The following is a 17773-nucleotide window of genomic DNA, read 5'->3' as shown; positions in this document are numbered from 1 at the left end:
TCAAGCCATATGCCATAAACCTGCTGATTGTTTACATTTTTTTAATATCCACTGGGATGTCAAATCGTTTCAGGCGGGAATCTGCGTCAACAAAGGAGCAGAATGTGGTGAAATTGTGTGTTCCGTATTCAATGTGTACATGTAGGATAAAATGAGCAGTAAAACGACTATAAATATTAAGAATAAGTTCGATCGAGTGGTGGTGTTGGTATGTAGATTAGCCAGTACTATCAAATCTCCCATCGTAACGATTCCTTTCCCGTTTGTTTCACCAGGTCGATATGGATTGTTTCTACTGTCAGGTGGAGGAAAAATTGAACCCCGCTATCGCAGGCAAACCAATAGCAGTGGTACAGTACAATCCCTGGCAGGGTGGAGGGTAAGTGAAACCACAGGGCAGGGTGGAGGGGGGGGGGGGGAGCGATAAATCACGGACGATCATGTTGTGTTTTGCTTTGCAGCATCATCGCCGTAAACTATCCCGCTCGAGCGGAAGGTGTAACGCGCCATATGCGCGGTGACGAAGCGAAGCAACACTGTCCGGAAATTGAACTGCCGCAAGTTCCGCAGGTTCGAGGCAAAGCCGACCTGACACGGTACCGCGAAGCGGGCAAGGAAGTGGCAGATGTGTTGAAAAGTTTTACACCGCTGCTGGAACGGGCCAGCATCGACGAGGCGTATCTCGATATAACCGAGCGCGTGCTGAGCAGGATACGCGAGATGAATGAAGGAAAGTTTCAGCTGCTGCCCGAAAAGCTGGCCAACACGTTCGCAGTCGGGTACGAAAATATTGGCGAATTTGTGAAAAAGCTTTCCAGCACATTCGACACCGGTGCGGCCGAAGGTAACACCCCGGACCGGTTGGAGTACAAGAAGAGCGATATCAAGCTGCTGGTCGGTGCCTCGATTGTGAACGAAATACGGGCCGCGGTAAAGGCGAGAACGGGCTACGAATGTTCGGCCGGTATTGCGCACAACAAAATTCTCGCCAAGCTGACGGCCGGCTTCCACAAACCGAACAAACAGACCATCCTGCCGATCGATAGCATTGCGAAGCTGTACGAAACGTTACCACTGAAAAAGGTGAAGGGGCTCGGCGGCAAGCTGGGCGATCAGGTGTGCGAGGTGTTGAAGATAAAGTTTATGTCGGAGCTGGTACAGTTTCCGGAAAGTTTGCTGCAGCAGCACTTTGACGAGCGGATGGGCAGCTGGATGTATCTGATGGCACGCGGCATCGATCTCGAAGCGGTAACGGCAAAGTTCCACTCGAAGAGTATCGGGTGCTGTAAACGCTTCCCGGGAAAGAATGCAATCACCGGGCTGGCAACGCTCAACCACTGGCTGAACGAGCTCGCGTCGGAAGTGACGGAACGGTTGGAAAAGGATCTGGACGAAAACAATCGTACGGCGAAGCTGCTTACGGTAAGCTACAGCCAGCAGATCGATAATGTGGACGTGTCGAGCACGAGAAGCATCCCGTTGGTGGCGTACGACATGGAGCGCATTGCGACCGATGCGCTGGAAACGATCAAACGCAATACGGAGCGATTTTTTAAGCCCAACTCAACCACGGCACTGCACAATCCGGTAAAGTTTTTGGGCATTAGTGCGGGAAAGTTTGAACCGAATGCCAGCGGGAAAGGAGGCGGTATAAGGCAAATGTTTCAGAACTACTCGTCGAACAAGGCAAGTAGCACTGCAGAGGAAGGCTCGAGCGGTATGGAGCGTCGCAAAAGTGTTTCGGAACCGCCACCGCCGGTTGATGTACCGAAAGCCGAAGCAACGGTAGAACAGCCGATGGAGAAAGCAAAAGCAGATGACCTAGCGGCCGTGTGTAGCAAACCGTCCCGAGGTGATATTAAACATTTTCTACAACATCAGTCGGCTTTAGCTGCTGCTTCGGCCAATGAACGAAGCGAGAGAGAGCCTGAGAACAGCAGTTCAGCCAGTGAAGAGCCTAAAGAAACCGAAACGAAGCCGAAGAAAGGTATAAAGCAATTTCTACAACCGAAAAAAGCCATCTCCGCCAAAGAATCCGCTCCTGTGAGCGTGCCAACAGAAGCGCAAAGCGAGACGGAGGATCAATCGACACGAGAACAGGATGAGGTTCAGACGGAAGTGTCTGAACCAGATCATGAAACTGAACCATCTGAACATACAGTTGAAGAGTTGGATAAGCCAGAAGATACTCCATCTACCTCCGGATTGGCTGTGGAGCACACGAGCGAAACAACCGAGGCGAAACCAGATTACAAGGCAACGTACGCGGAATATTTGTACCAAGTTCCGGAACCAGCGAACACGTTTACCCTGGAATGCTCCCAGTGCAAGAAACAGATCCCGGAACACGAGTATCAATCTCATCAGGATTTCCACTTTGCTCTCTCGCTAAGCCAACAGCAGCGGGATGAATTCCGCAACGATTTAAAATCCAAAATAACGGCCAAATCTCCATTTCCTGCCGCTAAACGACCATCGAAAGCAGGAAGCTCTTCGATGTCTGGTACAAGTTCGGCCGGTGCCAGTACCACCACCACCACCACCTCATCAGGAACGAATCTATCGATCGAAAGGTTTTTAGCAAAAGTTTCACCGGAATCGATACGTCTCAGTAGTTCCGAGATGGCCGTTAGGAGCAGTAATGAAGAGAACCTCTCAGAAAGCTACGCAACCAGATGTCCCGACTGTGGTAAGATGATACCGGCGGACTCTATGGCCGAGCACAACGATTACCATGTAGCGAAACGGTTGCAGCAGGAACTGAACCGTCTCGAACCCCCACCTTCCCAGCCACCGATCGTAAATAAGCCCGTGGTGGCCACCCTGGTCGGTGGAAGTAGTGCCAGCACGAAACGAAAACGTTCGACCATGGCGGGCGAAGAGCTGTCATCACCGGTTAAGCAAAAGCTAAAACCCGTCTCGTCTTACTTCACCAAACTGTAACAAATAAGAAAGAAAAAACTCCGTTTTAACGGGTTAATTTCATTTTATTGCCTTAAGTAGAAAAGAGAAATCACTACGCAAACATTTTCTTTACCATCGAATTGTACTTGGTGTCCTCCTGTTGGCGCGTTTGAACGATCTGCCGGTGCAGTGCGACACATTCCTTGCTGCTGCCATAATCGATCCGCTCCAGCGTGGTAAGTGCTTCGTTGAACTGCTTGATCTTAAACTGGGCCAACGCTTTCCGGTACGTCGCTTTGGCCGAGGGCGATTCCTGCTGGTCCGTGTACCGCAGTACGTGCAGTACCTCCTCGAAGCGGTTCTGCTTGATAAGGCAGGCGGCAATGTTCAGGTAAAGCGTTTCGAGCAGTGTTTGCATTTCCTGCACCGTTTCGGCTCCTTCGATGGCCGGATCGAGCTGATCGATCGGGGACCAGGAGAGCAGACATTTTGCCGCCTGGTTAAAGTACGTGTGAGCAAACAGTGGATACTGGGAGAACATTTTCACTCCATTCTCTTTGTATTGCTTAGCTAGTGCGAGACTTTCGCCGACCGTCAGTTCGTAGTAATATTTCTGCCCTTCAATTCGGATCAGCTTCATCGTGAAGGTGATATCGTGGCCCTGTCTGGTGGTGATCGTACACCTACTTTCCTCGTTTGTTAGCATTTCCTGCAGCAAGCGTTCCACGTAACAGTCCACCGGTGTAACGGCTGTACCGATGGTTATCCACCGTTCGGTCGTTGTTCCTGCGGCAAGATAGGTTGTTGCTTCGTGCGTACCGACCCCTTCTACGGCACCGATCGCTACAAGACAACGGCTCAGTTCGGAAGGTTTTTCGGCGGAGGTAAACCGGAACGCTAGTCGCTCCTTCCGCAATCCCTTCGTGCGATCCTCGTACACCGGTGGTGGTAGCACTAGAGAATCATTTCCAGCAGATGATGGCTGCACTGATTGCGGCTCCGCTTCCATAGCGTATCGGCCAGCGGTTCTTTCCTCGCCAGTGGGTTAATTTCGTCGAAATCGCTTCCCTGCTTGCCGGACCAGAAGCGGCGTACGTAGAACGGTGGTTTCTTCTCGGACAGCACCGCGTACAGTATGCCCTGGGCACCTTCGCGCGGTGTTTTTATGAGCAAAATTCTGAGCGGTTTCTGTAGGCAGAACAGCACCCGGTTCGCCAACGGAGGGAAGTGACGGTAGATGGCCGTTTCTACGTTACCCGGATCAATGCAGTGCACGGATGGGTTGCCGGCCGGGTTTGTGGCCAGCAGCTGCGACAGGCGGTAGGAAAACTGTACCAAGCAAAGCTTGCTGCACTGATACGCTCGGAATCGGTTGGCAGCGGTATCGGGGAACAGGGGGCCACAGAAGCTGCCGTCCGATGGTATTTCGGTAACCGAGCGATGCGCTTGCGAGACAACGTTCACTATGCGGCTATCGCCCGCGTCCGGTTGCTGTTGTTTGAGTGCGGGCAGCAGGCGCAGTGTCAGCAAAAAGTGTGCCAAATAGTTCACCTGGTACAGATACTCTAGCCCGTCTTCCGTTAGGCTCGGTGGTGCATAGAACACTCCGGCGTTGTTTATCAGCGCGTACAGCGGTTTGTTTAGATTGCGCACGTTCTCACTGAACTCGACGACGCTGGCAAGCGATTCCAGTTGCAGTACGAACGCGTCCACCGTTGCGCCGGGATACTGCTGCAGCACTCGGTCGCGGATTGTTTGGCCTGTCGTTGCACTGCGCGTTCCAATCACAAGGTGGCACCCACGACCGGCTAATTCCAACAACGTTTCCAAACCGATACCCGAGTTTGCACCGGTCAGTACGATCAATTCACCGTTCCGGAACTTTCGTGCGCTGGTGTACAATCGGCCAATGTAGTACCACCTGAGGAAGAAGAATCACCCGTCATTTCTGAAGCCGGTTATGAAGACTGAACCAAAAGGGGGGTGTCTTTGGGAAAAATTTTACCGCACAAAGTACGTAACTGTTCCTAGACCCAACAATGCACAACACTTCCCAATCCAACCCATGGCACCAATCTGCTGTGCTGTAGCGGTAACCCTCCCCAAAGGAACAACTCTTCGACAACGCCCGCCACTCACGAACGAGTGGCTTCCGGGAATAACGGTTTCGTCTATCGCCACGGAAACCGGGTGCAGAGTATATTTACCTTTAGCCTAGAAAAAAAAAACACCCAAAATCAGCAACCTTTGCTCTGTGCGGTGGTTGGTGGAGTTTGTTTGCAAATTGATAGTGGGACTGATATGGAGCCTCGGAGGGAAAAAAAACCCGCCGGGAGTTTATTGACACGCCGCACATTGGTGTTGGGTATCGCCGAAGGTAAGAATGCTGGGAGTGGAAGATTATTTCGGTAAATAATTTGAGCGTTTTTCATTGCGAAAAATGAATAAAATCGTGCGTGAAATCGTCGAAGCCAGAACGATTCCGATTGGAATGGGAAATGGGTTTGAATTTTTCTCGCGTGTATATGTAGCAACCTTGGCACGAGAAATGTCATTCGCTGGGCGGAAAGATGTAAACAAATGAATTCTGTCAACACATTCGTGCGCAAACCACGTTAACGAAGCGGTTTCAGCTGTTGCCCCCAAAAAAATGTACGAATTAAAGGTTTATTCGTCGTATATCATCGCCGCCATCCAGGACAAGGTTGTGTTCTTCTCCACCGATGGTAATGTGCTGCATGAGATCGTCGTACAGCAGAACTTACCTCCAGCAGAAGGCACTGCCGATGCCGGCAACCAACAGAATGGTAAACAAGGCACCCAACCACCATTACCGGCACACGTTGTAACGTTCGAGTTTTGTCCGAGCGCTAATGTGCTGGCCGTGTCGTTGAACATCAAAGCACTACAGTGCTATGAATTGCATCAAAAAGATGGGAAACTGTCCTCTTCGCTATTAGGCGATAGCATTCCTACGACGCGGACGATCGTTTGCATGAAGTTTGTTCCCAAGCGAAACGTTCTGATCGGGTCGGATAAGAGTGACTGTTTCGAGTTTGATGTGCTGAACAAGCAGGAACAAAAATCGAAATGGATTCTTGGCCACATGAGCCAAATATTGGGACTAGCGGTTAGCGACGATGAGCGGTAAGTAGCTTACATTAATAGGATTTTACGTTATTCTAATCATTGCTTTTTCGTACCATTTCCACAGGTTCATAGTAACGTGCGATCGTGATGAGAAAATTAAAGTAAGCTTGTACCCAGATTGCCATAACATTGAGTGCTTCTGTCTGGGGCATTTGGAGTACGTCGGAGGAATTGAAATCATTCCCACGCAAAAGCTCATATCGGTGTCGGGCGATCGAACGCTGCGACTGTGGGATTTCGCCGAAGGGAAGGAAATTGGCCAGCTATCGTTGCAGGATCCTGCGGTTGGTTTGTCGGTGCAAAGAGTAGAGCAAAGTAGCGAAATGCTGTGCGTGGTGAGAAGTTCTGTCCAGAACAAAATCGATGTTGCTCTAGTGCGGTACGAAGAACCCAACGCAAGCCTTCTCTGCGATCCGTTAACGATTGATGAAAGCTTGAGCGTACTGAGTGCAACTTTGAGTGCTTCCCTTCAGCTGGTACTGTTAGTGATGGAGAAGGAGAGCAAGCGGGCCAGAATGTTGGCCTATAACTTTTCGGTAGAGAAGCGACAGTTTATACCGTGTGCGGATCATTCGTTGATCAAGAACTTCGACGCTCAGTTCACTGAAGCAACGATTGAGCAGGTGCGGGATTATTCCACACTCTTCAAACACAGCATCGATAACCTTTCGGAGTACTTTGAACGAAAAAAGCAGAAAATCGGATCGAAAAAATCGAAATAAAAATTGTTAAGATAAACACGCGTTACACGAGCAGGATACGTTTTGTTGGTTTTATTACGCGACTTAAATGATTTAATGATACGAAAATTGTAGCTGTGAACGGAAACCAGAAAGAAAGGTGCGATCAAGGCGACGCTTTTTCCTTGCCGATTCGCCAGTCTACGCACGGCAGCACGGACAGCTAATTATACCGGTTTGTAGTCCAGCTTGCTTTCCAGCCGCTTGTTATCCGCCACCTTGCGGACCGCCTTCATAAAATCTTCCTGTATGACATACTCGCGCTCGGCACGGATCGCAAACAGTCCCGCCTCGGTACACACGTTACGCAAATCGGCTCCGTTAAAGTTGTCCGACAGCTTCACTACCGCTTCGTAATCGATGTCACCGTGCTTGGCGATTGGGGCAGCGTGAATTTTCAAAATTTCCAACCGTGCCTGCTCGTTCGGTAGCGGAATTTCGATCTTCCTATCTAAACGACCGGGGCGGAGCAGGGCCGGATCGAGCGTGTCGGGCCGGTTGGTGGCCATAATCATCTTCACCTGTCCGAGCGAATCGAACCCATCCATCTGATTGAGCAGCTCCATGAGCGTACGCTGGATTTCACGATCGGCGGACGTACCTTCGGAGAAACGGCGACCGCCGATGGCATCGATTTCGTCCATGAAGATAATGCACGGTTGGTGGTCGCGCGCATAGTTGAACATCTCGCGAATAAGACGGGCCGATTCGCCGATGTACTTGTCGACGATGGCCGACGATACGACCTTCAGGAAGTTTGCGTCGAGCTGGGAAGCGACAGCACGGGCCAGCAGGGTTTTGCCCGTACCGGGTGGACCGTACAGCAGACAACCCTTCGGCGGCGTAATACCGACACGGAGGAACAGTTCCGGGTTAAGCAGTGGCAGTTCGATGACCTCCCGAAGCTCGCGAATCTGCTCCGACAGACCACCGATGGCGGAGTAGGTCACTTCACCGGGGTCTTCGTGCGACATGTTGTACACCAGTGGGTCAACCTCTCGCGGAAGGTAGCGCATAATGGTCAGTGTAGTCATATCCAGTGCTACGCGCGTGCCCGATTTGAGCTTGGTTTTGTCCAGCTGCCGGCGACATCCTACAACGTATCGTGGACCGTTGGTCGCTTTTACGATGACTGCAATAAAGAAGCAACACAGCGCGTTAGTGCGACCGGGCCCCGGGTGCAAAACAAACCTGCTTACATTTGTCTTCCGTCAGCTGCTTCAACACTTCACCAACAATCTGGCCAACGCTTTGCAGCGCCTTCAAATCGTTTTCCGATTTATCGAATTGTTTCGTGAGCTCTTTTAAAGTTTCCCTTACTAGAAGAAAACAACAAGCGATTAGATTGCAACAATAAAGGTAGATGTACACAGACTCTAAGCTGACGGGCCATTATTCCGCTAGTCATCGTAGTCACCCTAACCTCAACCAATATTTACCTTCCTTCAGCCGAGATTCTACCTCTTTGTGTTCCAGCAGCTTTTTCCTGTAATCTTCCAGCGCCTTTTCACGAGCCGGATCCACCACAGTCATTTTGACGAAAAACGAGACTTATCGGGCGTAAATCGAGAAGAAGAGTACGCTGTTTTGCTAGTTCGAGCGATTGGTTTCAGTGGCTGACAAAACAGTTTATGAAGCTGAAATGACAACAGTCGCTTACATACGCACGCACACACACAGCTATGGGTGATTTTGCAATCTGCTGACAACTACACCCAAGCAAATGACAGGAAGACGATGGAACAGGCCATCTGGTGAAGCGGTCGGATTGAAGAGTTCAAGTTTCGGAAGGTTGCTAGATGCGGTGTGCCACATTCCTTTGTTTTTGCTTGGGAAAAATAAGAACAGACATACGCCAAACTGTTCTACAGCACCAACACCGCGGTGTCAAGTGAACCTGGTGCGGGTATAAACCAACGGGCCATCGTGGTGTGCTGCTTTCCGTTCTTTTCGACGTTTCTGCCGATTGTGGCCGGAGGTGTTTCAATCGCGTGGTTCTTGAAAAAGTGGCAAATAACCCCACAAAACCAGCAAAATGGTGAAAGTTAAGTGTTCCGAGCTTCGTACGAAGGACAAGAAGGAGCTGACCAAGCAGCTGGAGGACCTGAAGAAGGAGCTGCTGAATCTGCGCGTGGCGAAAGTCACCGGCGGTGCTCCGTCGAAGCTGTCCAAGATCCGTGTCGTTCGCAAGGCGATCGCACGCGTGTACATTGTGATGAACACGAAGACGAAGGAGAACCTCCGCAAGCTGTACAAGGGCAAGAAGTACATGCCGCTGGATCTGCGCCCGAAGAAGACCCGTGCGATGCGCAAGGCCCTGTCTCACCACGATGCCAAGCGATTGACGCTGAAGCAGCAGCGTAAACGCGCAAAGTTCCCCCGCCGCCGATTCGCCGTCAAGGCATAAGGAGTTGCGGAGCGAGAGAGGGTGGGAAACCTTCCCATATTGCTGTCAGGTGTACGCGAGTGTGTGGACGGATGCCTCCGTTTCTTTGGTTCGTATCGCTACCGAGATCCGGTGCTGGTGGAGCAAAGCTGATGTTTTGATGTCAACCCGGAAGAAGATCAATGTATATGGAGATCGGTATAATACACTGTCATGTTTATTGAACCACTAAAGCTCTTTGTTGTGTTTGATCATTCCCTTATCGATTGTAGAGTTTGAAGGTGCTGTATACATCACAAGCGTCGGGGACGAGCCGGCTTTCTCAATTCGCGAGTGTGGTGAAACAGTTGAAAGAACCTTTTCCAAATGTATCGGAAAGAAACGCAACAGCCAGAGGTTCCTTGCAGTCGGTTCTGGTTGTTGAGTCAGCTTAGTACCTCAGTCCCAGTAGTGATATGTATTATCTTGTTTATCAAAGAATCCGAGGCGAGATTCGATTGGAATGAAACATCTACATGAATGTTGTTGTTTTGGTGGAAGAAATTATCAACAAATTGAACTTCTTTGGTTTGGCCTTACAACCTCGACAGGTTTTGGTCCAATTGGTAGGAGTAGAGGACTTAGTTTTACCCATAGCTTGGTTTCCTTTCCTGAAATCGAGGAAGCGGTTCTGATGGGATAGGACACAGATTCCTGAAGAGCCAGGAGTCAATCGTACAGTCCAGCAGTTCAAGGAACTTATCACAAAATTTCACTAGTTCTGGGGATCTAGTTTCTATACTCCTGGAACAAGATTCGGAACCAAGATACAACACTGATCTTGAACGCACAGCTTCAAAGCATCTCAACATCTGGTTCACAAATTGCATTCATCCTTGGGGCCTGATCCCGAAGTAGTTACACTGTCCAACATTTTACTTCCAAGAAAACTTCAGCAAGTCTTACTACTTACAAACTGCTGTGGCGTTGTTGGTGTGTGCAATTAGGGACTGCTGAAGAGAATTTATAGATAGCCAACGCTGGAAAGATAAATTAACCGCCGTTGCATATGCTATCAAGGATCTCATGTCCTGTAGATGTTCCATGATCATTTATTCGCTTGCAACATTCACGCGTTTCGAATATCCATTTGAAGATTTGAATACCTTGCTAAACACAATGATCTTGTCTGGCACAATGATAGTTTCATTGTAGTTTCAGCACACTTCACGCGGAAGGACACGTTATCGTCCGGACCATCTACCGTACAACGTACCGTACTCAGGACTGCCTATCCAGTTAAGGGTATAGTTGAGTAACTAGAAGTTAGAAATGGTAGGCCGAGACCCCCCTAAGAGAATTTGACTGTCCACTGTAGTACACCATGACTGAGATCGGATGCTTGCACAATTTTTATACTTCTCAATAATAGCTAAAATGATGGAACCACGTTGCACACATCGTACTTCTACTGAAGAATAAGTGGTGGAAGGACGAGACATATGGATATCGGTGGGGTGGCAACAATAGATCTTTGAGGTGGAAACGAGAGAAGAAAAATAACGAATTCGAGCAACTTGTTTGCTGTATGAGACTCGTCTTTCAAGAGGTTTGGTCCTCCAGAGAAATGTATGCTCCAAAAAGCCTGCATCTTGAACAGTCTTCCATCTTCTAGGAGACCTCGTACATCAAGAGAACACGTTGTATAAAAGGTTACGTTAATGAAGAGCGTTACTCACCAAAGGGTATCGGCTTCCTGAACAACGTTATCGTTAAAAAACTAGGGAGGGCATGGATCATTTATGCACGGCACTATGTTTCTATCGAATAAATGTTCCGTTATCGCCCCACAACGCCATACAAGTCATAGGCCAGATTTTTCAGCCATTATTGTGAATAAGTGTTCAGCATTGTCAGGAGGAGATTTTAAATCTAACTTTAGCTACATTTTCCTTCACTTTATTCAACTATTGTTGAGCCCACAGAAAAGGTACTGTGCAGCCTTTGCAACATGTGTTGCGCTTTGCATACATTTAGGCGACTAGCATATAGTGATGAGCAAATTTCGTCAGAAGGGGCCTTTTCGAGTGTCTTATCTCATTTTTAATCATTTAATAATTAAAATTAAAACATAAATTAGCTATTGCGTCCAATGAATACTTCGCAGTGCTGCAAATTAAATTTTAAACGCCAAAAGCTATGCAATGCGCATTACACTAAAACCATGAGCTCCCCTTGTCCACGAGTTGTGATTTGAATGCAAAATCTGCTGCTGCTTTCGTTTTTTTATCCATTTTACCCACCCAGAACTCAGGTAATGAGGGACGCGTACGTACTGTCCTTTGAATTGTGCGCTGATTTTATTGTTGCTTTGTGTTTTGCTATGCACTTGCGAACTGTACCACTGCACCCGGGTGCAGCACAATCGGGCCCCAGCGTGCGAAGGGTGTTGTTGCCATTTTTGTTTTGTTTTGTTTTTAATTAGTCAAATGGATGTGCGATTGCAGTTGTGGCCCATCGCCGCCGCCACAGGGACGGCAAGAAGCTGCGTAAAACTTGTACCGCGCGGTACTCTTCATTTACATTTTAATTTGCTTGATTACGGCGATACTTTATCAGCCAAGGAAGTTTTACAGTGTTTTTCGTTTCTTGCTGCACTTGGCCAGGGTGTTGCTCGCTCGCACATTTTCCCTTGCTTGTTACTACCTTTTTTTTTGGTTTCTTTTTGTTGCTTTAATTGCCCATGGAGCCATATTCTTTCGCCGTTGGTCGAAACTTTGATTAATGATATTCCAAATTTTTGCATCGTTCTCACCGGTTCGTCCTGTGGATGGAGGTGGATGCCGGAAGAAGCGTCGTACTTCAACTCAACGCTACAGCACCAGCAGAGGAGGCGAAGAATCGTGAGAGGCGTAATTAGGCGCTGATAATAAGTTTTAATTTCTTACTCATTGCCCGCGGGCCGCCTGAAGATTACGGCCAAAGAAAAAAAAAACGACAGCGTCCTAAGCTGCCTGGACTGCTGGTTGTGTGGAAAGGAGATTGCTTTCTCTAATCATACGGATGCCGGAAATTGTTGGACGCTGAACTCCACCGAATGGGCAGCCCTCGGGAACCCGATAACACCATTCGATTCCATTGTTGTTTTATGTGGGGCCCTCTTTTAACTAAAGCGAAATGGAGCTCTTTACTGCCTGGACTGAAGGTCCGGTTGATGGATCTGGATGGAAAATATTAAGATTTAGTTCGGAAGTATCGTTTGCTGGAATATTACGACAGAAAATTAATTCGTTACTACACTTCAATGAATATAATATACGATCGTCAAATCGTTAATCAAATTAATAAAGCAATTAATTCATCAGAGGAAAGCGATGTGTCTAAGACCCCTTTCCGTTACATTACAAATATTTGAATTCCTTATCAAGGCATCATGGTATATCGATCTTGATTAGGAAATATCACCAGGTGGCTCCAAGATCCAATGATCCAATGAGCGATACTTAAATATGCTATCGTACCCTTAAAATGATTCCAAATCCTGCGCCAAAGATTTGAATCGACAGCACAGCATTTGTGCTCAGATTTCAGCTAGGGTACTGGAAGCAGTCCGATCATGCTATAACTAGAGAATATTTCCCTATTCCTGATTAAAACGCCTTACGCGATGAATTCTTACGAATCTTGAGGTATGATCAAGATGCTAATGCATCCTTTACATTATCTTCTGTGATCAAGTAGGAACCGGAAGATACAGTCCAACAACACTCATGGTTAGAAAAAAACTTATTACCCTGAGTTCTTAGCTATTGAAATGTAGACTGAGACCTAGACGAATAGGAATAAAGTTGCAATTTATTTGAAAATACCTCGAAACAAGTCCCAACGCATCGTTCGATTCCACGACACCCTAGGGTAGGAAGTAGTGCACCGGATCCTTCGTTTTCCAGCACTTGTTGAGCCAGAACGCCTTATCGCAGGCTGTTTCGCCCTCCGGATACAGGCACCGCTTGAACCAGTTCAGCGTGATGAGGTGCATCGATTCGGGCAGAAAGTCTTGAATTTTCACATAATGAAACTCGCCCTTGTCATTCACCACGCCCGCCTGATGGAACAGACAGTTCATGTAGCACTTTAGCTTGTCGTCCTCGTGAATGTCCTGATCGCTAAACCGCCGGATGGCATCTGCAGGTAGACGGAGGGCATGGACATGAAAATGGTGAGGTTGTGTGTAAGCGTACTGTACCTTACCTTCGGACACACCCGTCTCGGCCACGCAGGCATCGTGCATCGGTTTCATCTTCTCGAGCAATTCCGGCGGTGGATACTGCACAAAGACACGGTGTACAGAACCCGATCAACACGATCTAGACGTTAACTTACGTTTGCATCACGTTTCGGTTCGTCGGAACGCACGACGAGTGCTGCACCTTGGAACAGCAGCAGTGCCATCAGCGTTCGACTGCTGGAATTAAACGGGCCCGCCATGCTGCGTGCTAGAGGTGGCGTGTAGCGCACGTAGTTTGCACAGACCGCGTGGGACAATTGCGACACGAAAAAGCACGGCACGGTTATCAATAATTAAAACGGGAAACTGTTAAAACTTTTACCCCGAGTACCTTGCTTGGAGTGGCGCGGGATATTAAATGTGGCCCTGCAGTTGCAGCTGCGTTGCTGCGGCACGGTTCGCACAACGATCCAAACCTGCCAAACTAATGCACGTAATGCAGATGAAAAGAATGACTTAAAGGACCGACTGGGGAAACTTCTTTTCTCCGACTCGCTACACGAATTTAATTGCAAGACAGCGACCACACCAGCGTCTCACAAACGGTCGGATGGTGTTTTGACTTGGATGGCGCCCGGCTGCTGGGGCTTTATATAGCTTGCGATTGTGGGCGGCGTGGAATGAGATTTCTAAATTACAGAACATCAACGGACGTTGGGGAGCTTGGTTGATGTTTGCAATTCTACAACTCACCCCACGTTCTTACCTTGACCAAGAGAGTACTTAACCCTTAGTACTTTGCACTAGAAGAGAGAGGACGGTGATAAGAGTTTTCAACGAAAGGAAAACTGTCGGAAAAGCAGTGCCTAAAAAAAACGCACCGGAAAATGGGTGACAAGCAAGGTTTAACAAATCTTTAGCTGACACACTCATTTACGCGGCCGGGCTCCCGGTTTTTCAGTTGCAGCTCGCAATTACAAACCGTACCGTATCGGTAGGCGAAATGCGGAATCATACGAAATAATTCACACACACGCACACAGTTCAAATCGTTAATTCATCTTTTCAGGCGGGCAGAACTTTAATTAAAACATGCACACGTTCACGGGTTCAATTGTGGAGGCTAGTGCGGGATAATTAACAACCGGTTGTGGGGCATTCAATGGGCACGGGATAATTACTGAAACATGATGAAAAGTTTAAACGATCTCTCTCTCTCTCTCTCTCTCTCTCTCTCTCTCATTCTCTCTTGCTTTTCCGGTTAAAAATTGAAAACGAAACGTTGTGTGACTGGTCCGAATGGCAATCGGGTTGAAAGGTTTGGGTGAAAAGTGAAACAAAGTGGAACAGGGCGGAAGAAAAGGATTCGCCCGGTTCCAGGGAGAACTATCTAATATTCTGTACTTTGAAGCTTTTTGATGTTTCCTACTGTATTGTACCGCACATGATTGTATGCTTTACAATGTTCTGTCGTTTACCGAGTTATAATTAGTTGGGAAGAAGGAACAGAAGACTCCTGGTGGGAATTTTCCTTCTCCTGGTGGGAATTTTCGAGAAGGGAAGGATCAACATAATGGATTAATAATCGACAGTTACAATGAGGTTGGGTGGTTAATTCAGTTTAAATTTGTATTGGTTTTTCGTAGAGATATTAGTAATTTCATTTTTCAGTAATTTCATAATTCTTGTTTTATTACCTCTTCACCATCGAAATCAACACCATCGAAATCATTTCATGCATTTTTTAAGAAAAATTATTTATTTCTTCCATGATACAGCTTTTGTTCTAATTGGAAGCCATCATGATGGCACAGGACCAGTAGTATTGGGGTGATTACTGGACAATAACTCAGGACTTATTGTTCAACTACAGATTGAAGAAAAAATGAAGAATGTAAGGAATGGCAAGTTCATGGCCTCCGGTGAAAGTACTAAATGACGGATCAAGCTCGTTAGAGATCATAAGTAGACTGAAAGTTTGAGGACTCTTCCAATTTGCTAACTAGTCCAGAGTCAGAGGCCTAGCGTAGAAATTACACAAGACCCCTTATGCAGTCCGAGGGGTCCTCTAACCTCGATCGAGGCAACTAGGACCTACACAATCCCTAAAAAGCTTAGGGCACAAGCATCTGCTTAGTCGATCCTCCCCTGTTTGTAGTGTTAAGGAATGGTGGTAGAGGTGGGATCTCCCATAGGCTCATATTCGCATAATCCATCCATTGAACTATTGTACACCTCCTATTAGGGACCGATTCTAGCCTTTAACAACAATTATGTGTAACACTCTCCTGGGTCTTAAAGACACTTAAGAGGATAGCAAAGGCTTTATTGACGGATGCGTTTTGCGTTGTAAATCTTGGATTCAGTGGCTTTGTGCATTAGTTCCGGACGAGATGCACCTTTTGTATACAAATCTTGCAGTCCATGTGACAATCACTCAAAATTAACAGCTTTCGATGTTTGTGAAAAATATGTTTGCGCCTGAGAACGCATCAACGAAAGAAAAACCTCCCATATCAGTGATAGCAGCATTCATTCGAAACGCGTTACGGAAATTCGATCAAACTTTTATCCGAAAACCTTATAAAAAAATTTTGTACCCAAGAAATATTAGTAACTGATCGTTAAAGCCCTTGAAAGTGATGGGAAATACGAGCATTTATTGTTAAGACAGCCCCGGCTCAAGATGCGGAAGAAAACGACTTAGTCATGGGATTCGATTAAGATTTAATCCACTGAGTCATCTTTTTTTATTTTATTTTCATTGTTAAGATAGTCTATTCGTTATAATGCAAATATTGTTGCAAAAAAAATACCATATCTCCCTTTACTACTTGCTAACAATGTGATGCGTGGGGATCTAGTCCTTTCAGTACTGTTGCAGGACACGATTGAGAGTCTCTTTCTCTCTTTCTTTTTGGACTAACAACCTCTTATGACCATGCCTTCCATTTCTGGCTTGCCAGAATTAATGATACCACGTAGTAGGATAGCTTTCTGGCGCGGTTGTCACCTGTACCGCCGGGCGGGCAGCGGCGATTATGAGTAAAGAATTTATTAGCTTCGGGCTACGATTCAACAAGCTAGCAAAGCTCTTCTTCTCCATGTGGATGCCTATAGAAGTAGCACCTCCACCTCTCGATCACCGCTGTTAATTTCCTCTTCCGTCATACTTCTCTCGAAAACGCAATATATAACGATGAGAGTTTGTTGTCTCGTAGAACACCTTCATCTTCTTTTTCTTCTCTTTCCTTACAACCTCGAGAGGTCTTGGCCTTCCATTGCTGGCTCTCCTTGGATGGGGGGTCTGGATGGGATTTGATTCCAAGTCCTGCAGTGTGAAGACCTGCGCCTTTATCGCCGATGCCACCGAACCGTGCCCTGTACATCTTCTCTGCAGTTCCGTTCGATGTTGAAATCTTTGAAGCGCGTCCTACCGATGAGAAGGTAACTGATCGAGTAATGTGTTAAGTCATTTAGGTGCTTCCTAGCAGTGTAAGAAACGAGTAGCTTTTATTTATTTTATTTATTTATTGAGTATTACGGTCCGATGCCGTATTGTCACCACCGCATGTGGTGACTGTGAATTATATTCACGCAGAAAAAACAATTAACAAAATTAACTAGGCATTTCCTCCTAGTTATTTGCCATATCCCGGGCATGCTCGGTTAACGAGTAGCTTTTAATCGGTATTATTACTAGGGGTTTACGGTAAGATCTCCCGTTGTTACACTGGATTCTTAATTTGATGTTGGCTTCTTCTCTTTCTTCTAAAACATTTGATAACTGTATCAACGTCAAGACTAATCACTTCCCTTCCCATAAAACGTCCCAAACCAAACGGGAAAGCTATCGAACGACAGCTTTCCAACAAGAAACTGCTACAAATGTTTGTGCAACACAAAAAGAAAAACAGAAAATGCTTAATTACTGTCATCCATTAAAATTACTTCAATCATTTCCTATCTCGTTACGGTCGCACTCCATTGTGCACCGTAATCATGTTTATCGTTTATGATTTGCATTTATTATTATTGCGTCGAGTTTTTCAATCTCGATCATCATCGCACCGCCGGATATTGTAAGCGCTCGAAATCGTCTTGGAACAAGCGATGGTGGAATTATTCGCCCCGCGTCCACGTGGCCCAAAAGGATGTGATGGAAGGGGGGTAAAAATAAGCAACAGCAGCAGCCATTCTGTTGCACAGTCGGAATCGAAAGCGATGTAAAAAGCAGCTCAAATAATGCTTTCATTGCAACGATAAAAATAAATCACATCCTTTATTACGCTCCCGCTCTCAGGTGCAGACACGAAATGCATCGTCGCCGTGGTTGGCCCCGATTCTTGGCGGGCGGGCATACCACGCGCACGGAAAAGGAGTCGC

The 17773-nt window shown here is 47.1% G+C and overlaps 6 protein-coding genes across 10 annotated transcripts; 3 read left to right on the top strand and 3 right to left on the bottom strand.

The window, feature by feature from the left end:
• The first annotated feature begins 53 nt into the window (after window positions 1-53).
• On the top strand, window positions 54-2985 carry LOC118506470 (DNA polymerase eta). The gene is made up of 3 exons (XM_036043647.1): window positions 54-208; window positions 276-379; window positions 462-2985. The coding sequence occupies exons 1-3, from the start codon at window positions 152-154 to the stop codon at window positions 2941-2943; spliced, it is 2643 nt and encodes an 880-aa protein (XP_035899540.1). The 5' UTR covers window positions 54-151; the 3' UTR covers window positions 2944-2985.
• LOC118506475 (short-chain dehydrogenase TIC 32, chloroplastic-like) lies at window positions 2963-5239 on the bottom strand. 2 transcript variants are annotated; one of them, XM_036043653.1, is made up of 2 exons: window positions 5112-5239; window positions 2963-4825 (listed from the first exon to the last, which is right to left on the bottom strand). In XM_036043653.1, the coding sequence occupies exon 2, from the start codon at window positions 3911-3913 to the stop codon at window positions 3017-3019; it is 897 nt and encodes a 298-aa protein (XP_035899546.1). In that variant the 5' UTR covers window positions 3914-4825; window positions 5112-5239; the 3' UTR covers window positions 2963-3016. The 2 variants fall into 2 exon arrangements, with proteins under 2 accessions (XP_035899546.1, XP_035899544.1); XM_036043651.1 differs by lacking the exon at window positions 5112-5239 and adding an exon at window positions 4910-5072 and having other exon boundaries at window positions 3343-4825.
• LOC118506474 (tRNA (guanine-N(7)-)-methyltransferase non-catalytic subunit wuho) lies at window positions 4601-6812 on the top strand. Its single transcript, XM_036043650.1, has 2 exons — window positions 4601-6051; window positions 6119-6812. Exons 1-2 carry the CDS (start codon window positions 5555-5557, stop codon window positions 6774-6776), a joined length of 1155 nt encoding a protein of 384 aa, XP_035899543.1. The 5' UTR covers window positions 4601-5554; the 3' UTR covers window positions 6777-6812.
• Window positions 6799-8563, bottom strand: LOC118506473 (26S proteasome regulatory subunit 10B). The gene is made up of 3 exons (XM_036043649.1): window positions 8234-8563; window positions 7994-8113; window positions 6799-7926 (listed from the first exon to the last, which is right to left on the bottom strand). Exons 1-3 carry the CDS (start codon window positions 8325-8327, stop codon window positions 6962-6964), a joined length of 1179 nt encoding a protein of 392 aa, XP_035899542.1. The 5' UTR covers window positions 8328-8563; the 3' UTR covers window positions 6799-6961.
• A 165-nt stretch (window positions 8564-8728) lies between these two features.
• Window positions 8729-9413, top strand: LOC118506478 (60S ribosomal protein L35). The gene has a single exon (XM_036043658.1). It carries the CDS (start codon window positions 8830-8832, stop codon window positions 9199-9201), a length of 372 nt encoding a protein of 123 aa, XP_035899551.1. The 5' UTR covers window positions 8729-8829; the 3' UTR covers window positions 9202-9413.
• A 1680-nt stretch (window positions 9414-11093) lies between these two features.
• Window positions 11094-14012, bottom strand: LOC118506477 (general odorant-binding protein 83a-like). 4 transcript variants are annotated; one of them, XR_004905513.1, is made up of 5 exons: window positions 13543-13997; window positions 13411-13486; window positions 13029-13344; window positions 12108-12379; window positions 11094-12032 (listed from the first exon to the last, which is right to left on the bottom strand). XR_004905513.1 is itself a non-coding variant. In XM_036043657.1 (5 exons), the coding sequence occupies exons 2-4, from the start codon at window positions 13609-13611 to the stop codon at window positions 13070-13072; spliced, it is 420 nt and encodes a 139-aa protein (XP_035899550.1). In that variant the 5' UTR covers window positions 13612-13624; window positions 13779-13997; the 3' UTR covers window positions 11094-12379; window positions 13029-13069. The 4 variants fall into 4 exon arrangements, 3 of the variants coding, with proteins under 3 accessions (XP_035899550.1, XP_035899548.1, XP_035899549.1); XM_036043657.1 differs by having other exon boundaries at window positions 11094-12379; window positions 13543-13624; window positions 13779-13997; XM_036043655.1 differs by having other exon boundaries at window positions 11095-12379; window positions 13543-13655; window positions 13779-14012.
• Window positions 14013-17773: the final 3761 nt, after the last annotated feature.

The sequence above is a fragment of the Anopheles stephensi genome, chromosome 2, assembly GCF_013141755.1.
Source record: "Anopheles stephensi strain Indian chromosome 2, UCI_ANSTEP_V1.0, whole genome shotgun sequence".
In the NCBI taxonomy this organism is placed as follows: domain Eukaryota; kingdom Metazoa; phylum Arthropoda; class Insecta; order Diptera; family Culicidae; genus Anopheles; species Anopheles stephensi.
This window is presented reverse-complemented; position numbering and strand designations above follow the sequence as displayed.